This window comes from Mus caroli, unplaced genomic scaffold, assembly GCF_978045245.1.
Source record: "Mus caroli unplaced genomic scaffold, Mus_caroli_1 scaffold_13, whole genome shotgun sequence".
NCBI lineage: Eukaryota > Metazoa > Chordata > Mammalia > Rodentia > Muridae > Mus > Mus caroli.
Window position 1 is genome coordinate 24959804 of NW_028227268.1, and position 23075 is coordinate 24982878.

Consider the following 23075-nt stretch of genomic DNA (forward strand, 5'->3'; position numbering starts at 1 on the left):
ACTGAGCCATCTCATCAGCCCCCACACGGTAATTCTAATTTGTGCCAAATCAACTTTGAAAGCAACCATCACACCTTCACCTCTTTTTTGTTAAAGGATATATACAAGAGGGGGCTGGAGAGATGGCTCAGTGGTTAAGAGCTCTAGTTGTTATTCCAGAGGTCCAGAGTTCAATTCCACCAACCACATGGTAGCTCATAACCATCTATAATGAGACCTGTTCCTCTCTTCTGCCATTCAGGTGTACAGGCAGATGGAGCACTCATAGACATATAATAAATCATTTTTTAAAAGGCTATATAAGAGCCTCTTTTTTATAAGCCAAATATGGTGGTACATGCCTGTAACTCCAGAACCTGTGGAGGCTGAGACAGGAGAATTGTAAGTTCTAGGCCAGACTAGACTATAAATTGAGACCGGGATGTGTGTACTACAGTGGTTGGAACCTAGTACTTTAGTTAAAAAGTTTTAAGTTTTAGTTAAAAAGATTTAGAGATCCTACAGTAAGTCTGAGGTTCACCTAGTCCCTTCTACACTGGCCAAGGTTCATGATACAGCACACTGTCCCTGTCTCTCTAACCATTGTGGCTCATCTGTGTCTAATGATCCAAGGCTTGGAGATATAAGACCATTCAAGCATACAGGTTTCTGCTGAAACAGTAAAATCATTTGAACCCAAGGGTTCAAACCCAGCCTGGACAATATAGCCAGACCTTACTCCAAAAATAATAACAAACAAAGGCTGAAGTAATGGCATACTCCTTTAATCCCAGTGGCTGGGAGGTTGAAGCAGGCAGATAGATCTCTATTAATTCAAGGCCAGTCTGAGAGTTCCAGACTAGCCAGGGTTCCACAGTGAAGCCAGACATGACAATACTCACCTCTAATCTCAGCACCGGAGAACAAGAATATCAAGAGTTCAATGCCAGCCTGGGCTACACAGTGAGAGTCTGTCTCAGTTGTCACCATCTCTGGACTCCTGTACCATTTGTAAAAGTGGGTCAGTCATAATCGCACTCTGACAGGGTTTATGTGGGGATTAGGTGGGGGGAAAAATAAAAACCCTTGACAAATTATAAAACACTATACAAATGTTAGCTTCTCTTAGAAAAAAGCTTTTAAAAAGAGAAAAAGCTCCTCGGGGGAGGAGCATTAACTGAATCTTAGGCCTGCTTTCCTACCATCTAACTGCCAGTGATACCAAGAAATGGGATGAGTCTCTCATTACCCTCTTCTCTATCAGCACACAGAATCAGAGGTCTCATGAACACAGACACAGACATACACACACACACACACATACACATGTACACACACATACATGCACATACACACACACACGTACACACACACATGCACACACACACGCACACACACACACGCACATGCACACATACACACGCACACGCACACGCACACGCACACGCACACGCACACACACACACACACACACACACACACACACACGCTCGCACGGCAGAGGAACCTTAGAGAGGCCAAGAGAAGAGCTATGGATGCCCAGTACAGGATTCTGCTCCCAGCAGTGTTATCTGCTGCTTAATGGCCTTGGGAATGTCCCTTACAGGTTCTCAGGGTTTTTTTCTTTCCTTCTTTCTGTTTCTGTTTTGTTTGTTTGTTGTTGTTAATTTATTTTATGTATGTGAGTACACTGTCTGTTCTCTTCAGAAACACCAGAAGAGGGAATCGCATCCTATTACAGATGGTCCCCGTTATAGATGGCTGTGAACCACCATGTGATTGCTGGGAATTGAACACAGGACCTCTGGAAGAGCAGTCAGTGCTCTTAACCACTGAGCCATCTCTCCAGCCTGAGTTTCCTTGTTTTTAAAGAAAAGTCTGGACTGGGCATGGTGCCTAACACCTATCATCCCAGTATTTGGGAGGTTGAGGTAGAAGAAATTGAGGCTGATGCAGGCTACAAAGTGAGACCTTGTTTTAAAAAACAAAGGGGCCAGTGGGTGTGGCTCAGCTGTTTTAAATGCTTGTCCAGCATGCTTTAAGTACTAGGTTAGGTCTCTAGAAGTTTGTAACACTGGCCAAAGGGGGGCATGCCTGTAATCCCAGCACTTGAAAGATAGGAGGAGGAAGAGGTCTTTTTTAAGAAACGTACCAAGTTCAAAGCCAGCCTGTTACGTATATATGCATTATATGATGTTCTATCAAAAACAAAGGAAGGAATAAAGAAATGAAGATTGTCTAGGTGATGGGCCACAGAGATTCCCGGAGAGTTTGGTCTCTAGTGCCCTTCTCTCCCAACACCCCTCATGTCCCCACTTAATTTGCAAAGCAGAATTGTTTGCAGAGCAATCCATACAGGAAGAGAAGTTTTAGCAAGAAGTCCCCCTGACTTCCTACACATGCAGGGATCTGGGGCGTCAGAGTGTGGGGGAGCAAGGCTGGAAGAGAAGGAGCCAATAGGATTTAGCCTCAGGTGAGAAACTTATCAATGTTGGTATGTGATGCCATAGAGCTTCTTTCAAGAATCTACACCAGGAGACACACGCACTCAGGAGGCAGAGGCAGGCGGATCTCTGAGTTCCAGGTCCACCTGTTCTACAGAGTGAGTTCCAGGACAACCAGGGCTACACAAGCAAGGCTACACAGAGAAACGTCATCATGAAAAAACAAAACAAAACAAGCAAACAAAAAGAATCTGCTCTGTCATAGACCCTAAGGAAGCTGCCTCAGACAGCCCTGACTCTGGACAGCCAGTTATGGTCACTGAATGGGGAAAGGAGTCCTGAGAGATGGCTCAACAGGTAAAGGCAGTTGTCACCAAACCTGACGACCCATATTCAATCCCTTGGGTCCTCAGGGAGGAAGGAAAGGACTGACTCCCACAGTGGTCCTCTGATGTCCATGCGTGCATCCACATACACAAATACACATATAAAATAAATAAATATGATCATTAAAAAGAAAAAACTTGCCGGGCGTGGTGGCACACGCCTTTAATCCCAGCACTCGGGAGGCAGAGGCAGGTGGATTTCTGAGTTCGAGGCCAGCCTAGTCTACAAAGTGAGTGCCAGGACAGCCAGGGCTACACAGAGAAACCCTGTCTCGAAAAAACCAAAAAGAAAAAAAAAAAAAAGAAAAAGAAAAAACTTGAAAAGGGGGAAACACAAATCGTATGAAGTATGAGAAAGACAAGGTGCCGGGCGTGGTGGCTCACGCCTTTAATCCCAGCACTTGGGAGGCAGAGGCAGGCAGATTTCTGAGTTCGAGGCCAGCCTGGTCTACAGAGTGAGTTCCAGGACAGCCAAGGCTACACAGAGAAACCCTGTCTCAAAAAAAAAAAAAAAAAAAGAGAAAGACAAGAAGAGCTACCATGGCAGCTCACACCTGTCATCCCAGTATTCAAAAGGCCGAAGCAGGAGACTCTCTGTGAGTTTAATGCCAGTTTGGACCATAGAGAGAGCATGAAACTACACACACACACACACACACACACACACAGAGAGAGAGAGAGAGAGAGAGAGAGAGAGAGAGAGAGAGAGAGACGTGTAACAGGGTTAGCAGGATGTCTCAGCAGGTAAAGGCATTTGCCACCAAACCTGTCAGTCTGAGTTTAAACCCAGGATGCACACGGTCGAAGGAGAAAACCAACTCCGGCAAGTTTCCTCTGACCTTCACACATCACACGCATCTGTGCTCCACTTTCTAATACATAACCAATGTTAAAACAAAGAGGGCAGGAAACTTCGGAAATGTCTCCATGGCTAAAGTGCTTTCTGGTTCCAATGCTCAGTAAAAAGCCAGACAAACAGGAGAGGCCCTGGGGCAGGCAGGCTGGCTGGCCATCCTGTCTAGCCGACCCAGTGAGTTCCAGGTTCAGTGAGAGGCTTTCAAGATTAGGAGGAGAGGGGCTGAGGAAGACACCTGCTATTGACCTTTGGTCTCCACATGCCCCCATATACATCTTCATTCACAAAAAGGTAACAGTGAAATGTTATTTGCTTGTTTTTGAGGCTGGGTCTCTCTATGCAGCCCTATCTATCTTGGAACTCACTGTGTAGACCAGGCTGACTTCAGAGTCACAGAGACACACCCTCCTCTGCCTCCCGAGTGCTGAGATTAAAGGCGTGCACCATCTATTTATGATTAACCCTCTGTTTCTGTTTCTCAAGGAATGGGCTATGCCCCGCCTGTAACTTTAACTACAAATGGTTCTGTACTGCCTGTTCCAAGAAAAGGCAACACTGTCTTTATGACCATGTCTTTATGACCATCTTGCAACCCTTCCTTTTGTGTCAAAAGATTATTATAACTACCTTGTTAGGCTTTTGCTACACTATTTGGTTGTTTGATTGTTTGTTTTTAGAGACAAGGTTTCTCTTTGTAACCTTGGCTGTCCTGGAACTCACTCTGTAGACCAGGCTGGTCTCAAAGATCTGCCTGCCTCTGTCTCCCAATTGCTGGGATTGAAGGCATTTGTTACCACTGCCTCATATGTTCTAGTTCTATAACCACCCCCCCCTTATTTTCCCACCAAATCCCTCATGGGATTCATTGAGATTACATGCAGAAAAAACATTTCAGGAACAGCCAGTCTGTTAACAGGCCTATTCTGGCTCTCCTGGGCACTCTCTACACCACCTTTGCCATTCCCATCTCAACACCATTAAGCAGCAGTGTCAGGGGTGCAGGCATCAGGAGCAGAGGACACTGCCAGGACACACACGCAGCCAGCTCTTTATTATGCTCATTGCAGTTGCTGCCAGGAGGCCAAGTGGGGCAGAGGGGTAGAGAGAAGGACCTGGTTTCATCTCTGGTTGCTATGGTGCCCCAGGCCGGATTTGCCCATCTCTCCTAATGGAGCAAAGGGGGGGGGGGCGGGTAGAGAGAGAACAACTGGTCCCCTCCCTTCCCCTCTTCTCTCTCTGGAGCAGATGTGGGCTGTGTGCCAGTGTACTGGATCAGAGGTAGAGAAAAGAGTAGTATGCCAGGATTTAGAGGTTTGGAGATGGGGCGACACCCTGAGTGAGGAGGGGCAAGGCCCTCATACCTATATCTGGAAGCTAACTGATGACATTAGAGAGGGGGGAACACAAAACAAAACAGGCTTCATGGTACTAGTGACAGGGGTGGGGGGAGGGAGGGGAGAGGAGGAAGGGAGGGAGGGAGGGAGGAGAGAAGGTGTGGAGTCAGACTGTATGCCAGCCTCTGCCTGTTTTCTTCTGAACCACCCAAACTCTAGCAGCCTGGACTCCAGGGATCTGAAAACTGCTGAAGGATGGGGGCCAAAGCAGTGGTCATTTCTTCTGTAGCTTGGGGGCTCCTGAGCTGCTGTTTCCTCTGTAGTGGGGCTCTAGGGAGCCAAAGGCCCTTGCGCTCTCTGCCTCCACTACCGTCCCAAGCCAAGCCAAAATCTGGGCCCATGTGGATGCCCCCAAAGGGGGCTGAAGCAGCCCTGGCCTTTCTCTACTCTGGAGACGTTCAACGGCTGTCAGGAGCAAACTGCAGCGAGAAGTATGAAGTCCGTGGGGCGGAAGGCAAAATCGGGGTCCCCCCAGTCCTACAGAGAGCAGCGGGCACCCTGGCCCAGGCTGCCAACTTTCTCAACATGCTCCTACAAGCCAACGACATCCGGGAGTCGAGCGTGGAGGAGGACGTGGAGTGGTATCAGGCGCTTGTTCGCAGTGTGGCAGAGGGAGACCCGAAAGCCTACAGGGCTCTGCTGACCTTTAACCCTCCACCGGGGGCCAGCCACCTTCAGCTGGCCCTGCAGGCCACTCGGATGGGGGATGAGACCGTCCTTCAGGACCTGTCTGGGAACAAGGTACAGGAAGAGACTCCAGGAGAGGATCTGGACCATCCTGTCCTCCAGAAGCGAGTACTGACCAATGACCTAAGGAGCCTTGACAGTCCCAAGTGGCCACGGGGGGATGGATACGTGGGGGACATACAGCAGGTGAAGCTATCTCCCCCTTTCCTGGAATGTCATGAGGGCCAGCTCCGTCCTGGCTGGCTAGTCACAGTCTCTGCCACGTTCTATGGACTCAAGCCAGACCTCACCCCAGAGGTCAGGTGAGTGAGATTGGGAAGGAGTTGATGGATTTGTAAGGCTAAGGGGTCCACAAGTCTCCCGCACTATGCAGAGACCATTTGGCAAGAACATGTGAATGTCTAGGGGGCACAGATGTGTGTGTGTGTGCATTCAGCTATGTCTATTTACAGCTGGCACTGGGAATCTGTAACTATTAACACTCTCAGGTGTGCGTGCTGCGTGTGAACCAGACAATTCATGCATACTTATCAGGACATCTATTGGTTTGGTTATTGTTTTATTTGTGTGTGTGCGTGTGTGTGTGTGTGTTCATTTTATTGTGTCCTCTAATAAGACAGTTTCTCATGTAGCCAAGGCTGACCTGTAATCGTGATCCCCCTGCCTCCACCTGCAAAGTGTAGGGTTGCAGACATGTGCCTGGGTATCTGTTGATGCTGTCTAAATATTAAGTCTGTAAGAATGTCTATGAGCATGTGTATCTATGGGTAAGTACACATACATCTATCTGTGTGTAAGCGTGTGTGTGTGTGTGTGTGTGTGTGTGTGTGTGTGTGTGTATGCGCGCGTGTGTGTGCAGATGGAGGAGCACAGACAAGGACAGGTCTTGGTTCTCAGGCCTGAGGTACAGACCAAAGAGTTAGGACCTGAGACCTTGATGACAGTAATAATATATGCTCCACATGGACTCTCCAGGAGGCTTCCCAGAAGAGAAAAAATTCTTGGACAGGGGCTTGGAAGCCGTGCCCTTTCTTTCTGTCCATGACTTGGCTGAGTCCCCAGCGTCATTGCTAATGACAAGATTCTTGGTTGAGCAGGCCCCATTTTCCTATCTAGGCTAGCACAGTAAGTACTTTGTGATATTCCTCAAAGAACTGTCGCTGCCTTTAGCTAGAGGAAAGGGTCAGCTACCTCCCTGGGAGGCAGGCAGCAAAGGGGCATAGCAAGGCCAGGCCACAGCAGGCAGCCTTGCCTTTCCAGGCCTCTGCCCCCACAGAATGTTCCCAGCAGGCATCCTGGCTCCTTGCCAGAGCTCTCTCAATTCAGTCACCACAGAACTCCTCCCTTCCAGGGCTCCCTCCTTTGCTGTGATCAGTTCAGACCTGGCCTGGGCAGAGTCAAGAGGCGGTAAACAGCTGGGCTGCATGTGCTGAGCATGTGTGTGTATGTGTGTGTGTGTGTGTGTGTGTGTGTGTGCGTGCACACGTGCATGCACGTGCGCTCATAATGCATGCTAGTGGGAGGGGGATTGTCATCACAGAGACAGGATTCATGGCACAAGGAAGATCATCATTGTGTGTGTGCCCTCCTGCCTCTGTGCTAATGTGTGCAAACAAAGACCACACTGCCCCCATAGTCTGGCAATCACCTCAGCATCTCCACCATGACCCTAACTGCCAATTTGCTGCCCTAGGGGACAGGTGCAGATGGACATCGACCTCCAAAGTGTGGACATCAACCAGTGTGCAAGCGGCCCGGGCTGGTACTCAAACACACACCTGTGCGACCTCAACAGCACCCAGGCAAGAAGGATGGCTCCACGGAGCCCTACCTTCATTCCCCTTTCTTATCACTGCCAAAGCCACCCGAACCTCTTAGGGCTTCAAGGCAGTACCAAGTGATTGGCAAAGGTGCAAGGGCGGGCTTTGGTAAAGCAAGGCCAATGTACAACCTAGTCCATCCCTTCTACTTCTCTCCCCAAAAGCTACCCCTCCTGCCTGTGAAACCTCAGTGTGCCTCCCTGCTGCCCTCCATTCTGGTACTCAGCACTCCAGGATTCCTCTTTTAAAAAAAAAAAAAAAATTCATGTATGTGAGTACACTGTAGCTGTCTTCAGACACACCAGAAGAGGATACCATTCTAGATGGTAGTGAGCCACCATGTGGTTGCTGGGAATTGAACTCAGGACCTCTGGAAGAGTAGCCAGTGCTCCTAACTGCTGAACCATCTCTCTAGCACCCTGTAGAGAGAAGTTCTTTAAACAAAAAGATACACAACTCAAAATAGCTTCAGGAAGTTCCTGAAACTGATCAGATTCACTAGACTCCTCCCTGCCAAATACATGCTGAGAGTCCCTTTCAGAGAGGTGAAGCAGAATAGCAAAGATTCTCAGAGAAAAGCTGCAAAGACCACTCTGAGACCAGACCAGCTGCCTGGAAGATGCAGGAACCAGCTGAACTCCCTGGAAGAGGTTTAGGCCCCTGGAAAGGTTGAGCTGCCTGCAGGCTATGCAGTGTGTTTAGCCATCTTTCCCGGCCCCAGGATTCCTCTTTAGGGCAACTTCTGAGCCAGGAGCTTTCCCTCTCCTAGACCACCTGCTTCACAGCTCTGAGCTCCTCATGGTACACAGAGGATGCTCCATTGGTATTCACGGGAAGTTAATAGAATTGCTGGCGGGTAGAGAAGGAGGCTAGCCACAGCTCAAAAAGGTCTGGGAGTGTCGAACGTGACAAACCAAGCCAAATGCAGGCTCAAAGCCCTTACCTCTGAGATACCTGTTCTCAGCCACTGACCTCAGTCTTCCCTGCCCAGCTCTGAGGCCACAGCCATGTGCTATTCCCCCTGCTTAGCGAACATCAATAGGGGGGAGGGAGAATAAAGAGCTGACTTTGCCATTCCCCCAGCCTGGTTTAAGGCTGAGAAAAGCAGTCCTATGTTTAAAGCCAGATAGGTCCTGATGGACGTTGACCCTCTCTGGGGAGGTCTTCTTAAACTCCCCTGGGATACTGTTGTGATGACACATCACGACCAAAGCAACCAGAGGAGGAAGGGGTTTAGTTCACTCTTACTTCCATAGAACGGTTCATCATTAAAGGCAGCTCGGGCAGGAAACTCATGCAAAGCAGGAACCTGGAAGCAGGAGCTGATGGTTGCAAAACCCATGGCAGGGTGCTGCTTACTGGCTTGCTCATCATGGTTTGCTCAGCTTGCTGTCTTATAGAACCCAGCACCACCAGCCCAGGGATGGCCCCACTCACATCAATCACTAATTAAGAAAATGCCCTTCAGATGGATCTTATGAAGGCATTTTCTCAGTTGGGGCTCTGTTCGCTTTTGATAACTCTAGCTTGTGTCAAGCTGACATAGACTGGGCTGGAGAGATGGCTCAGAGGTTAAGAACATTGTCTGCTCTTCCAGAGGTCCCCGAGTTCAATTCCTAGCAATCACATGGTGGCTCACAACCATCTGTAATGAGATCTGGTGCCCTCTTCTGGCATGCAGGCATACATGCAGTCAAAATGCTGTATACATAATAAACAAATAAGTCTTTAAAAAAAAAAAAAACTAAGCCGGGCGTGGTGGCGCACGCCTTTAATCCCAGCACTCGGGAGGCAGAGGCAGGCGGATTTCTGAGTTCAAGGCCAGCCTGGTCTACAAAGTGAGTTCCAGGACAGCCAGGGCTATACAGAGAAACCCTGTCTCGGAAAAAAAAAAAAAAACTAACATAGACTAGCTATTACATCATCTGTGTGTACCAAGTGGGATGGGTTATGGGAACCTTTTGAAGCAGGGTGTAGGTACACAAAGTGTGATGGAGCTCTGAGCTCTCTCTGTCTTTACTCCCCCCAGTAAAGAGCTAGGCACCAAGAAATAGGACTTGAGGTCCCTGTTACTAACAAACAGTCTGAACAAAAGAGTTAGGTATCCTGTACTCTTTTCTTGGATAACCCTTTAAAAGGCCTAACGGCAGAGGTGAGAAAGTTTCCAGAGGAGGAAGAGCTAGGCAAGAACCAGAGGCAGCTTCTGGTGAACTCTCCTAATGTATTCACAGAAGCCATGGAGGGAGGGGGCTCTTTGCCACAGCACGGAAAGCTTTTGGGGAAAAAAAACATCATACAAACAAATGTCATTTGTCATCCCCACAGTGTGTCCCTCTGGAGAGTCAGGGTTTTGTCCTTGGCCGCTACCTCTGCCGATGCCGACCTGGATTCTATGGAGCTAGTGGTTCTGGGGGTACGTAAGTGTGGAGAGGGCTAAGCAGAGGTTTTGTGAGCCAAGGTAAGTTGAGATGGAACATCTATGGAAGAAAGGTGGGCTGAAGGTGACCCTGGGAAGAAGTGGGGACTCGACAGGCGGTAGTGGCTCACGCCTTTAATCCCAGAACTTGGGAGGCAGAGGCAGGAGAATTTCTGAGTTCGAGGCCAGCCTGGCCCACAAAGTGAGTTCCTGGACAGCCAGGGCTACACAGAGAAACCCTGTCTTGAAAAACCAAAAACAGGGGGGAGGGTATGGGGGACTTTTGGGATAGCATTGGAAATGTAATTGAGGAAAATACGTAATAAAAAAATATTAAAAATTTAAAAAAAGAAAAACCAAAACCAAACAAACAAACAAAAAGTGGGGGCTCAACAAGAGAAAGCCAAGAGGAGAGGCTGGGTGGGGTGGTGCAAACTTGTAATCCCAGCACTTGGGAGGCTGAGGCAGGAGGACTGCCATGAATTCAAGGTCAGTTTGGGCTGCAAACTGAGATCCTGTCTTGAGAGAAAAAGAGGGAGAGAGGAAGAGCAAGAGATAGAGACCAGCAGCAGGGCATTTTGTAGGTGTCTTCCTTCTGAGAACAAATGAAACACATAGATATGAGACAAGTTAGCCTTACGTCTGGAGTCACTTCTTCCTGTCCTTCCCGGGACATACCCCTTCATTTTTATTCCTGGGGTCATAAGGTACAGGAGGGCATGGAGCCTTCAGGACCCAAGGCTAGACCCTCAGGTGTCCCCAGCCAAGCTCTCCTCCTTCCACCCCTTTTATTCTTTGCAGGCTTAGAAGAGAGTGCAACACAAGCTGCAGGGCAATTTGGGTCCCCACAAGGCAGCTTAGGGAAGCTGCTACGGTGCCATCCGTGTCCTGAGGGCTGCACCAGCTGTCTGGATGCCACACCGTGCCTGGTGGAAGAGGCCCTGGCACTGAGGACGGCAGTGTTGGCATGCCAGGCCTGCTGCATGCTGGCGGTCTTCCTGAGTATGCTGCTGGCCTACCGTTGCCGAGGGAGCAAGGCAAGAAGGCCCCCCACTTCTCCTCAGCACACACATCCAACCCATCTCAGCTGGAGAACTAAATCCTGGGGAAACGAATGCCAGTCTTGCTTCTTTACATCAGAATGTGTGACATTAGGCAGTGACCTCTCTCTATCTTATACCTGCTTCTGCCTCTGCAACATTGTATTTGATTCAACAAATACCCATTGAATGCCTACTCACTTCAAAATACTACAGAGGCACTCTGCAAGAGAAGCAATGTGACCCGGGTGGCAGGGAGGAAGCAATGAGACAGGGCAAGGATGGAGGTGGTCGCCAGGTGTGGTAGGAGCTCAGAGAGGAGACCCAGTTATTCTGGAGGAGACAGCATGGTAGAGAGTGTGAAAAGTGATGTTGGATTCAGGCTTGAAGGTTAACTGGTTTTTACAGCGAGGAAATGGGGGAATCTTATTCTAGATAAAGTACCCAAAGCTTGGAGGAATGCCAGAGGCCCTTTCTAGCTTCTGCAACCTCTGCTGCTAGCCCAGCAAGTGTAGCTAGACCCTGGGGTGAGACTGGACAAGTGGCTGTAGACAGAGGGTGGAGCTAGTGCTGATGGGGAAGCCCAGGGCCAGAGTGAGCATCCTGACAGACCCAGGCCAGGCTTGGTGCTCACACCCCGCTCACACCCTGCTCACACCCTGTTCACACCTGTCTCCCCTGGGCTAACAGAGGATCCGGGCATCTGGAATCGTCCTGCTGGAAACCATCCTTTTTGGATCCTTACTTCTCTACTTCCCGGTGAGTCTGCGACCTGTAGTCTGTCTGTCTGCAGCAGACATGGAGAAGTAAAAAAGAGGGCGGGGGAGGAACTGCATCCTGCCAGAGCTCAGTGCTATGGGCAGGGGAACTGCTGCATGCTCTCTACGTGGCCCAGATGGGCGTCTGGCTGTGGGAAGCCACAGAACCCCAGTCCAAGGGGATAGAGAGGGAGTAGTCCGGGGTCTCTGGGGTTCATGGAGGCCAGAGACTACAGGTTCTCAGTCTTGTACATCCCAGATGTTGCAGTATGTCTCCGAAGAGCTGAGGACAAAGTGAGGGCCCGTGGGGGGGGGTTCAGTCAGCCCCCGGGGCCAAAGGGAGAATAGGGCAGGGGGAGAGGGGGCGCTGGGTGGTTCCTACTCGGGTGAGAGCCCTTGGTCTGGTCCATGGCTGGAGCGCAGGAAGGCCTTCCAGAGAGAGGTTAGACACAGCTCTTTTTTTTTTTCTTTTGCCACCCCCCTAGACGCAGCTTTTTAGAGGAAAGCGTGCTCTGTTGCCCCAACATGGCGAGTGCCGATGAGTAGAGACAGTCCATGGTTTTAGAGCTTTATTGTAGAATGTCAGAGAGAAGGTAGAAAGAGAGAAGACAGCCATGGCCAAGTGGAGAGAGGGGGGAAGGGAGGGGGAGAAGGAGAGCTAGAGATGAGAATGAGAGGTAAGAGCTAAAGAGAGAGGGGTGCAACCAAGTCCCTTTTATAGTGGACTGGGTTATCTTGCAGTTGCAGGATAACTGTTGGGAGGAACATACCTGGTTATTGCCAGGTAGCTGTGAGGGTAGAGACTAGCCAGAATGCCAGGAGCTTGGGACTTTGTCTGCGTGACTGATAAGTCACATGATTATGGCGTTGGGGGCTCCTTGGTGTCAAGCGCCTATGTCTGGGAACATGGCTCACTGTTCCGTCCCTTGTAGAGTTTTCTACTGGGTTTCCGGAGTAAGCCTCGCTCAACCAAAACACAGGCTGCCTTTCACGGTCCCACAGTAGTCGGCCTCTCTTCTTAATACCCCCACTCCTGTGGTACTGGAGAGGTGGTTCAGCGGCTAAGAGCACTGACTGTTCTTCCAGAGGTCCTGAGTTCAATTCCCAGCAACCACATGGTGGCTCCCAACCATCTGTAATGGGATCTGATGCCCTCGTCTGGTGTGTCTGAAGACAGCTACAGTGTACTCATATACATAAAAACAAAAAACAAAAAACAAAAACCCACGCCACACCCCAACTGTCTTTTTCCTTCAAAATCCTTCCTTGCCTTCCTAGGAAGATTTGGCTACTTTACAATCCCTCCCCCCACCTCTCCTCTCACAAATGTCAGGCTGACCTAGTGAGCTCTGCAGGCAGAGACCCACACTGGAAAGAGTTTTCTGACCTGCTGTGTGTTTTAGGACACGTTTTGTTTTGTTTTGTTTTGTTTTAACTCTGCACGAGGGACATGTGAAGCCTCTACCGTGGGGCTGCCTGGAAGATTGGTCATGTGACACGGTTCTAGACTGGAATAAGAGCGCAACCGTCTCTGCCCCTTTGCCACCAGGTGTTCATTCTGTACTTCAAGCCCAGCGTTTTCCGCTGCGTCGCTCTCCGTTGGGTCCGGCTGCTGGGTTTTGCTGTCGTCTATGGGACCATTATCCTGAAGCTTTATAGGTAGGGCCCCGACAGACCTCGCCACTGCTCTGCTCACCCCAGGCCACCCAGCTCATTCACACAGTGCAGATTTTCAAAGTCAGACCCTCCCCGGTACCACCCTTTCCCCAAAACTCAGTCACTCAGCTTTTTCCGTGTAGCTTTTGGAAAGGGCACTAAAGGTAACACGCCACGCGGGGGCGCTGGGGAGCAATGGACAGAGTTCTGGGCTCTGACCTCATCCTCCGTGTACCTTACTCCCCTCAGGGTGCTCCAGCTGTTTCTGTCTCGAACTGCCCAGCGGGTGCCACACCCAAGTAGCGGGCAGCTGCTGCGGCGTCTGGGGCAGCTCCTGCTGCTGGTATTGGGTTTCCTGGTTGTGTGGACAGCGGGCGCCCTGGAGCCAGGCACCCAGCACACAGCTCTGGTGACCCGGGGTCACACTCCCACTGGCCGCCACTTCTACCTCTGTCACCATGACCACTGGGACTACATCATGGTTGTGGGTGAGCCCCTTCTCCTGACCCCAGCCTCCTCTGGCTCCTGACTAGTCACCTCCAGGGGATTCCTTGTGCTAGCTCACCCCGGGTCTGGGCTACCCAGCACACTTGGTTTTGGAGAGGGTCAGCAGACTGCTGAAGTGGTAAGGGATTTCTCTCTCTCTCCGACCCCCACAGCGGAAATGCTGCTGCTTTGTTGGGGCAGCTTCCTCTGCTATGCCACCCGGGCTGTCCCCTCAGCCTTCCACGAACCGCGCTACATGAGCATTGCCCTGCACAATGAGCTACTACTCTCTACCGCCTTTCACACCGCCAGGTGAGATGCAGCCCTTCTTCCTGAGACTCCTCCCACCCGGCCCATGTTCTCCACCTCCCGGTGAGGAGGTACGTCTCACAATAATCCCAGCAATCCTGCTATACCTTTCCTATACCCCAGATCTCCGTCAGAAGAAATACCCAATCCACAAGAGGAGGTATGTCTCCTTCCTAATTCCTTGTGTGTCTTGTGTCTTGAGCCTTGTGTTTTTCCCCCAAGCCCTTGCTCCCTGCTTACTCCTTAGCCTTTGCTTCAGAGCAGCAGGCCTGCTGTGGGCCCTGGGCCTGTGGTGGACAAAGGAGCAAATCACAGGGTGATCCCTGAGTGCAGTGCTATCAGTGGAATGGAATCTCTTAGGTGGGCGTCCCAGAAAATGGAATTAATGGGAAACCTGGGATTATATCTGTGATCCAGAGAGGGAAGAAATCGTGTGTTCTGCTGGTCACTGCCAGGCAGGGCTGGGGCTGAGGCAGGGGCAGAGAGTCAGTGAGGTGAGGCAGGCAGGCTGCTCCCACCTACGCTGATGGTCACCTTGTCCCATCTGGCCCTCAGGTTTGTGCTGGTTCCTTCCCTGCACCCAGACTGGACACTTCTCCTCTTCTTCCTCCATACCCACAGTACAGTCACAGCCACACTTGCTCTGATCTTCATCCCTAAGGTAAGGTCCTTTCCCTACTGCATAAGGTAGGCCCTCGGCCCCTTGGTAAAGAACGCTGTGGCCCTGACACCTTGCACTCTCTCCAATCAAGAATGATGAGCATCCCAGGCAAGGACATGGTTGGGAGAGGAGCTGTTCCCTGCTTCCAGTTCCCACACAAGCAACATAGAGCTAGGAGTGGACAAAGAGCATTTGGGGGAGTTTTGTTGCTGTTGCTGCTGATGCTGTTGTAGGGTTTGGTTTGGTTTGGTTGGTTGGTTTTGGGGTTTTTGGTTTTATTTTTTTTGGTTTGGTTTGGTTTAGTTTGGTGGGGTTTTTTTGTGTTTTTGTTTTTGTTTTTGTTTTTTGTTTTCTTTTGTTTTGGTTTTGAGACAGGGTTTCTCTGTGTAGCCCTGGCTGTCCTGGAACTCACTTTGTAGACCAGGATGGCCTCGAACTCAGAAATCCGCCTGCCTCTGCCTCCCAAGTGCTAGGATTAAAGGCGTGTGCCACCACTGCCCAGCAGTTGGTTGTTTTTTTTGAGTCAAGGTTTCTCTGTGTAGCCCTGGCTGTCCTGGAACTGGCTTTGTAGACCAGGCTGGCCTCAAACTCACAGAGATCTGACAGCCTCTGCCTCCCAAGTGCTGGGAGTAAAGGCATGCGCCACCATGTCGGGTATCCTTTCAATCCAGCCGGTAGACTCTGAAGGTATGGAGTGCAGTTAGCTCACAGAGGCGGATGGAGAACTGAAGGCCATGCCTAAGGTCACTGCTGAGGAAGAATGGCAGGGAAGCCTTAGTGTCCAAACCAGGAAGGGGTGGGGGTGAAGACTCACGAAGGAAAGGCAGAGTACGTTTCCCTCCCAGCCCCTCCACCTGTCTTGGACAGTTCTGGAAGCCAGGGGCACCTCCCCGGGAAGAAATCTTGGATGAAGTGTATGAGGATGAGCTGGACCTGCAACGCTCAGGCTCCTACCTCAACAGCAGCATCGCCTCAGCATGGAGTGAGCGCAGCCTGGATCCAGGGGACATTCGGGTAGGTTTCCCCTCCCCTCCCCCAATGTCTTTGATATCACCTTTTTTAAAAAAAAAGATTTATTTATTTTATACATATGAGTATTCCACTATTACTCTCTTCAGACACATCAGAAGAGGGCATCAGATCCCATTACAGATGGTTGGGAGCCACCATGTGGTTGTTAGGAATTGAACTCAGGACCCCTGGAAGAGCAGTTGGTGCTCTTAACCGCTGAGCCATCTCTCCCTCCCTCCCCTTTTTTAGTATCTCTGTGTCTCTGGTATCAGAACCCTGGCAGTCCTGCTTTGTAGACCAGGCTGGCCGCACAGATATCTGCCCGCCTTTGTCTTCCAAGTACTGGGATTAAAGACATCATACCCAGCCTTGAGATCAACTTTTAAGGACTGAGCAGAGGAACACAGCTGTGCTACCACTGGCTTGGGGTACCGCTGAATCACCCCCAAGGCCTCCTTCCCTCCCTCTAAGACTGTACCTCCCTTTTCTGCTAGCCTGGACTCCCCAAAACCCAAATGCCCAGGCCTAGCCAAGAGTACACTCTTAACCCCATGTCATCATGGAGTGGAGACAGACTAGAAAAGCCTTGAGTCTCTAGCAAAATGGAATAACTGAAGACCGTAAGGGTGAGCTGTAAGACTAGGAAGTTTCAGCAGCCACCAGGATCCCCTTTCTTTCAGTGGGCCTTAGGAAAAAGTGGCTTTCTGGAGGTTAGCTCTGTAAGAAGCTTATTTTTCTTCTCAAGGGCATTATATAGAGTCAGGGGTTGAGAGAAATCAGGAGGTCATGTGGTTTTATATATAACCCAAGGCAAAGAAGCCATCTTGGGAAGCCACCCACCTACCCTTCACATCTCCCAGTTCCTCATTCCAACAACCTCTGCAGGTCTTCCCGCAGCCTCCTCATCTTCTGAGCTCTGCCTCGTCTGCCATGGCACTCCTCCCTGAACTAAGAAATCAGAGCACAGCCAAAGCCTGATGAAGGGCAGCCTGGCCTACAGAGTGAGCTCCAGAACAGTCAGGGCCACAGATAGAAACTTTGCCTCAAAACCAACAAACAAAACGGAACAAACCAAAACCCCAACTCTACAGAGGCACAGAGAGAGGGCAATAAGATAGCTTTGAGATGCAGGTGGGTTAGAAGTTTCATGCCCAGCCCGTCCCTTCATGCTGGACATCTCCCCAGAGATCACAGTGCCGCAGAGAAGTGAGAACACTCTAAACCCTGAGGGCTAAATAGAGCCAGACCCAGCATGGCTCTGGTCCTACAGCAACAGAGTGGTGAATTCTGAGTTTAAGAAACAAGAAAAGGCTGGGCAGTGATGGCACACGCACCTTTAATCCCAGCACTTGGGAGGCAGAGGCAGGCAGATTTCTTTTTTTTTTTTAAAGATTTATTTATTTATTATATGTAAGTACACTGTAGCTGTCTTCAGACACACCAAAAGAGGGAGTCAGATCTCATTACAGATGGTTGTGAGCCACCATGTGGTTGCTGGGATTTGAACTCTGGACCTTCGGGAGAACAGTCGGGTGCTCTTACCCACTGAGCCATCTCACCAGCCCGCAGGCAGATTTCTGAATTAGAGGCCAGCCTGGTCTACAGAGTGAGTTCCAGAACAGCCAGAGCTACACAGAGAAACCCTGTCTCAGAAAAAAGAAAGGAAGAAAAAAAAAAGAAAGAAAAAGAGAAAAAAGGACTGTGAGATGGCTCAGAGGGTAAGAGCACTGACTGCTCTTCCAAAGGTCCTGAGTTCAATTCTCAGCAACCACATGGTGGCTCACAACCATCCATAATGAGATATGACAGCCTCTTTAGATAGTAGTGTCTGAAGACAGCTACAGTGTAATTACATATAATAAATAAATCTTTAAAAAAAGAGAGAAAAGAAAAAGAAAGGAAAGGAAAGGAAAGGAAAGGAAAGGAAAGGGAAGGAAGGAAGAACGAAAGAAAGAAAGGAAGAAAGAAAGAAAGAAAGGAAGGAAGGAAGAAAGAGAGAGAGAGAGAGAGAGAGAGAGAAAGAAAGAAAGAAAGAAAGAAAGAAAGAAAGAAAGAAAAGGATACAACTTGGTGGAGAAGTGATTCCCCAGAGAGAATAGTTTAACTGGGTAGGGGAGTGTCATGGAGGAGAGCACTGTTGGTGGCGGGATGGACTCAGCCATCTCAGTGGTGGTCCCCTTCCTTACAGGATGAGCTGAAGAAACTCTACGCCCAGTTAGAGATCCGAAAGACCAAGGAGATGGCTGCTAACAACCCCCACCTGCCCAAGAAGCGGGGCAGCTCGCGCCAGGGATTGGGCCGCTCTTTCATGAGATACCTGGCCGAGTTCCCAGAGGCCCTGGCTCGGCAGCACTCTCGGGACTCGGGCTCTCTCGGCCTCCGCAGCCTGCCAGGCTCTTCCCGACGAAGGCTCCTCAGCTCCAGCCTTCAAGAAACGGAGAAACCACCAGCCCTCCGCAAGACCCGCAGCACTTATGACCACCACAGGGAACATAACGCTCTCCCCTTCGACTCCACGCTGAGACGGACCCTGTCCAAGAAGGCTTCCCCCACAGACGGCCGAGAGTCGTTGGCAGATGGGCCCCCAGCCCTGGGCTTCAGGTCAGCCAGTGCTCACAACCTGACAGTGGGAGAAAGGCTCCCTCGAGCCAGGCCCATCTCCCTGCAGAAGTCACTCAGTGTGGTGGCTGGCTCGAGGGAAAAGGCGCTGCTGGTGGCCAGTCAGGCCTACCTGGAGGAAACCTATAGGCAGGCAAAAGAGAGGGAGGAAAGAAAGAAGGCTGAGGCGGCCATGGTGAGCCCGGTGCGGAGGCCATCGACCAGGAGGCTGGAATGGCCTCTAAGGGCTCCTCTGTCCGCCCCACCTTCTCCTGGCAAGAGCAGCAGCGTGGACAGCTCTCACACCACTGCGAGGCCTCATGAAGAGGCTGGGAGAAGGCTGCCTCACCCACCCATCAGGCACCAGGTCTCCACACCCGTCTTGGCTCTGTCCGGGGCCTGCCTGGGAGAGCCAAGAATGTTGTCTCCCACCCCAGCCTCCACATTGGCTCCTATTCTGTTGCCGGCTCCCGCCCCAGCCCCCGTCCCCACCCCTGTTCTGGCACCAGTCTCAAAACCCCCCCAAAGCCCCACCCTTCTCACTTTCATCTGCCCCTGGGAGAATGCAGAACTGCCAGGCAAGAAAGAAAATGTGGTCCAGGAAGACCCGGCAGGGCCAGAGCGAAGCGGCCACTCGCCTGCCTCGGCTCGTACCAAGATCTGGAGGGCCCTGTCTGTGGCAGTGGAAAAAAGGGGGACTGGAGACAGTGAGGCACTCACAGAGGGTGGACATGTCCAGGGGGAAGCCGATGATACAGATGAGGAAAAGCCCAAGGTCTTCTCAAAATCCCACAGCCTCAAGACTCCTCTGCAGCAGGGTTCCGTGCGCAGCCTGGGCCTGGCCATCAAAGCTCTGACCCGGTCTAGGAGCACCTACAAAGAGAAGGATGGTGGGGAGGGCACCCCGGAGACTGAGAAGGGAAAGCCTACCGAGGTGAGCACGGGGGCTCCACCCCGATCTCCCAGGCTAGGCCGGCCCAAGGCAGTGAGCAAGCAGGTTGCCCTCGCCCCCTGCGAAGATGAAGAGTCCCTCCAGAACCAACAGAACGCTCACACCAGCCGCATGCTCCACGTTTGTCAAAAGGAGGGCAGCCGAGAACAAGAAGATAGGAACAAGAGAGCGGCCCCGGGTCCAGGGGAGCGGAAAGTTGAGAGAACTGGTAAAATAACGCTGACCACACTGAGGCAAGTTTTTGGGGAGAAAAATGCTGAACAAGCGAAGGAATCCCCCACGGGATACCAAGAGGTGCCCAACCCTGCCCTCCAGTCCCTGGGCAGTGCTGACCACAGGGTGGCAGAGGTGTGCCCCTGGGAAGTAACTGAATCCGAATCAGGAATGGACCCGCCAGAGAGTGTCAACAAGGCCAAAGTCTACTCCTGGGAGAGGACTGAGGGAGGAAGCCTTGAGAAGAAACCATCAAGACAAGTCCTAAGTAGGTCCTGGGAAGAGAGAGAGAAAGTCCTAGCAGAGTCAGAGACCGAAGGTGTGGGTGCCATTCCTCGGAAGAAGCCGGAGAGGCTGGTCCGGAGCCAGGAGGCTGTGTGTCCCTGGGAAAGCCCCGACTCTGGAGGTCTGTCTCCTCAGTTGGTGCATCAGGAGTCTGACAGAAGTGGGGGCAGGTTTGTGGTAGTGAGCAAAGGAGACGCACACCCAGAGGCTCTTCCGCCCCATGCTGCCAAGGCAGAACTGTGCCCGTGGGAGATGAGCGATGTGGGGGAGGGGACATCTGCTCAGAAGGTACAGGAACTCCCTGAAGAAAGGCAGAAATCCCCCAAGAAGGCAACCTTCTGGGGAGAACGGAATCTGGGCGGAGACCTGGTGTCTCTCTGTCCGTGGGAAAGTACTGATTTTCGGGGCCCTTCAGCCGTCTCACTTCAAGCCCCAGGAAGCTCAGGGAGTTTGGGCAGTGGTATTGCGGAGGTATGCCCATGGGAGGCAGAGAACATAGCTAATGACAAGAAAGCTGAGGTCTGTCCCTGGGAGCTGGGGGAGGAGCTAGCAGGTACAGAAGGACTGAATCAGGGAACAGATGGGGAGCCTCTCCCAGGAAAGGAGACTCCCTCCAGAAAGGGATGCTTAGCAGAGTTGGGGGAGCAAACTGTGAGGGCAAAGCCCAGAGTCCCTCAAGGACAGGAGTCAGTATGCCCTTGGGAGGATGACGCCCCTGAGCGGTCCAGCCCACAGCCAGACAACGCTTCCTCCAAGGCTGGTGAGAAACTCCTAAGCCATGGGGGCAGCCAGGTACTGCAAGTGTGTCCTTGGGAAGCAGTCAAGCCAGAGGAAAAGCAAGCAACACCTTCAACAGCAGAAATCTGTCCCTGGGAAGTAGATGGACAACCAGAGACCAGGACATCAGAACACGCATCAAAAGAAGGAGAAGTTCACAAAGATGAGGAGAAAATGTCCGGGAGAGCAAGGATCCAAGCACAGGAAGAGGCTGAGGGGCGGATCCAAAAGCAGGAAGCAATCTGCCCCTGGGAGAGCATGGACCTGGGTAGCACCCCACAAAGAGACACAGCGAAAGCCCAAGCCTCTCTCCAGAGGCAAGGCAGCATGGCAGGCAGAGCTGCTGAGATCTGTCCGTGGGACGTGGAGGAAACAGCTGAGAAGGCCAAGATCTGTCCCTGGGAAGTGGGGACTGAGGTTGGAGGGGAAAGGACTGTCAGAGCCGAAGCCTCTGAGGCCCGTCCGAAGGATGCAGGCCACGCGTCTACAGATTCTGGATCCAGGCAGGTAGCTGCCAGTGCTCCAAAGAAGTCAGAGAGGCTTGGTTCGGAGAAGGAGGTGGTCTGTCCCTGGGACAGCTTGAGTCCGGGGGACCCCTCTCAGCAGCCAGACACTCTGAACACTGAGAAACTAAAAGATGAACTCCAGGAACACGGGAGCTCCAGGCCCATAGAGGTGTGTCCCTGGGAAGCCGAGGAAGTTCCTACCGGTGAAAAAGCCAAGATCTGTCCCTGGGTATTGAATGAAGGGACCGTGGGAAAAGGACTGGAGCGAGAGCCGGGGAGTGAGCCAGAACGGCAAAGGAGACAGAATCTAGAAGAGGCAGGACTCCCCTTCCAAGAAGAAGGCACGTCAAAGGGCGACACAAAACTCTGCCGGGAACAGGAAGGGGAAGCTATCTGTCCTTGGAAGCCACCTGCCCAGGTCCCCAAGGTCTCAGACTTGCCCCTCAGCACCGTTGGTCAGGGAGCAGAAGGACAGTCCTTGGAAGCAAGCGACAGGGCATCAGAGAAGGGAGAGCCGAGACAAGACCTGAAGATGGGTTCTCTCCCAGAATACACAACCCAAATGGTTCCTGTCGATGGGGGAGGAGCAAGCTCGGAACTCCAGCCTGTAAGCCTGCAGGAAAGTATGGTACTGGCAGGCTCTTCCTCCCATCCACACATCCAGTGCCCTGACCAACCTAGAGTCAGCTCCCAGCCCCTGGTCAGCACCGGGGATGGGGCTGCTGAAGTGTGCCCATGGGATGCTCCTGACAGTGACACCAAGGTTGAGCCCTGTGCCCAGAAGGTGACTGGGAGAGTTACAGAGACAGAGACGTCAAGACAAGATGAAAAGGAGAAATCTCAAGAGGAGAAAGAGCAAGCCCCTGAAACACGAGATCATGAAGGTGTGGCCGTTCAGAAAATACCACAGACCAGCAACTTTGAGAAGCAGGAAGCTGTGTGTCCCAGGGAGAGTCAGGACTTTGGGGTGCAAGCAGCTACAGATGCTTCTGATGGGAGCAAAGGCGGTTCTGAGAAAGTGTGTCCTTGGGAAGTAGAAGAGGTCCCTTCTACCAAGGAAGCTGAGATCTGCCCCTGGGAGGCAAGTCCAGGAGCCGTGGGGGAGGGGGCGCTGGACCTGGGGCAAGATGGAGAGTCACAGGGGGAGAGAGGGGTTGAAAGACATCTCTTGAAGGCAGCAGAGACAGTCTGCCCCTCAGAAGGCACAATGTCATCAGGGCTCTTCCCCCAGGAAGACGTGGTGAACACAGACCTCCCCAAGGTCGGTCTTCATGGAGCAAGCAGCCCAGGGAAAGGGCTAGCAGAACTGTGTGTGTGGGAAGTCACAGACCCGGAAGGAAATAAAATCAAGGGTACCATGGCAGACATCTGTCCGTGGGAGGAGACTAGAGCCCAATCTGATGAATCTGGCCCCCTGGCTTTACCAGTAACCCAGGCAGATGTGCCAGCTGCCCCTGAGAAATCAGTCTGTCTCTCGGTACACAGACCGTTGGAGAGCTTTCTCCCAGAGAGCAAGAGTGTCCGCCCAGACATCAGCAAGCCACTTGGCTCTTTCCCCCCGGAAGGTGTCAGAGAGCAAGAACCTTTGGAACTTGAGACTGGAGCCAAGTCAGTTCCAAAGCCAAGTCCCACAGAAAGAGAGGTTCCAGAGTCTTTGCCCTTAACTGAAGACCAAGGACTAATGGCTTCTGAAGGAGAGGCTGGAGAACTCAGCCCTCCCCCTGACTACCCTTGGGAATGTGAATGACAGCACCCTACACCTGACTACCCTTGGGACTGTGAATGACAGCACCCTCCCCCTGACTACCCTTGGGACTGTAAATGACAGCACCCTGGTGGGT

The 23075-nt window shown here is 51.7% G+C and overlaps 1 protein-coding gene across 1 annotated transcript; it reads left to right on the forward strand.

The window, feature by feature from the left end:
* Positions 1-5254: 5254 nt before the first annotated feature.
* Gpr179 (G protein-coupled receptor 179) lies at positions 5255-23037 on the forward strand. Its single transcript, XM_021178365.2, has 11 exons — positions 5255-6048; positions 7440-7548; positions 9892-9979; positions 10784-11019; positions 11713-11781; positions 13330-13439; positions 13686-13924; positions 14096-14234; positions 14787-14892; positions 15760-15906; positions 18092-23037. Exons 1-11 carry the CDS (start codon positions 5255-5257, stop codon positions 22979-22981), a joined length of 6927 nt encoding a protein of 2308 aa, XP_021034024.1. The 3' UTR covers positions 22982-23037.
* Positions 23038-23075: the final 38 nt, after the last annotated feature.

Excerpts from the sequence above, each read along its gene's own strand:
- Gpr179 (XM_021178365.2), top strand. The coding sequence starts at position 5,255 with ATGGGGGCCAAAGCAGTGGTCATTTCTTCTGTAGCTTGGGGGCTCCTG. Across the intron at positions 9,980-10,783 it reads TGGAGCTAGTGGTTCTGGGG|GCTTAGAAGAGAGTGCAACA; the intron begins GTACGTAAGTGT and ends TATTCTTTGCAG. Across the intron at positions 11,782-13,329 it reads CCTTACTTCTCTACTTCCCG|GTGTTCATTCTGTACTTCAA; the intron begins GTGAGTCTGCGA and ends CTTTGCCACCAG.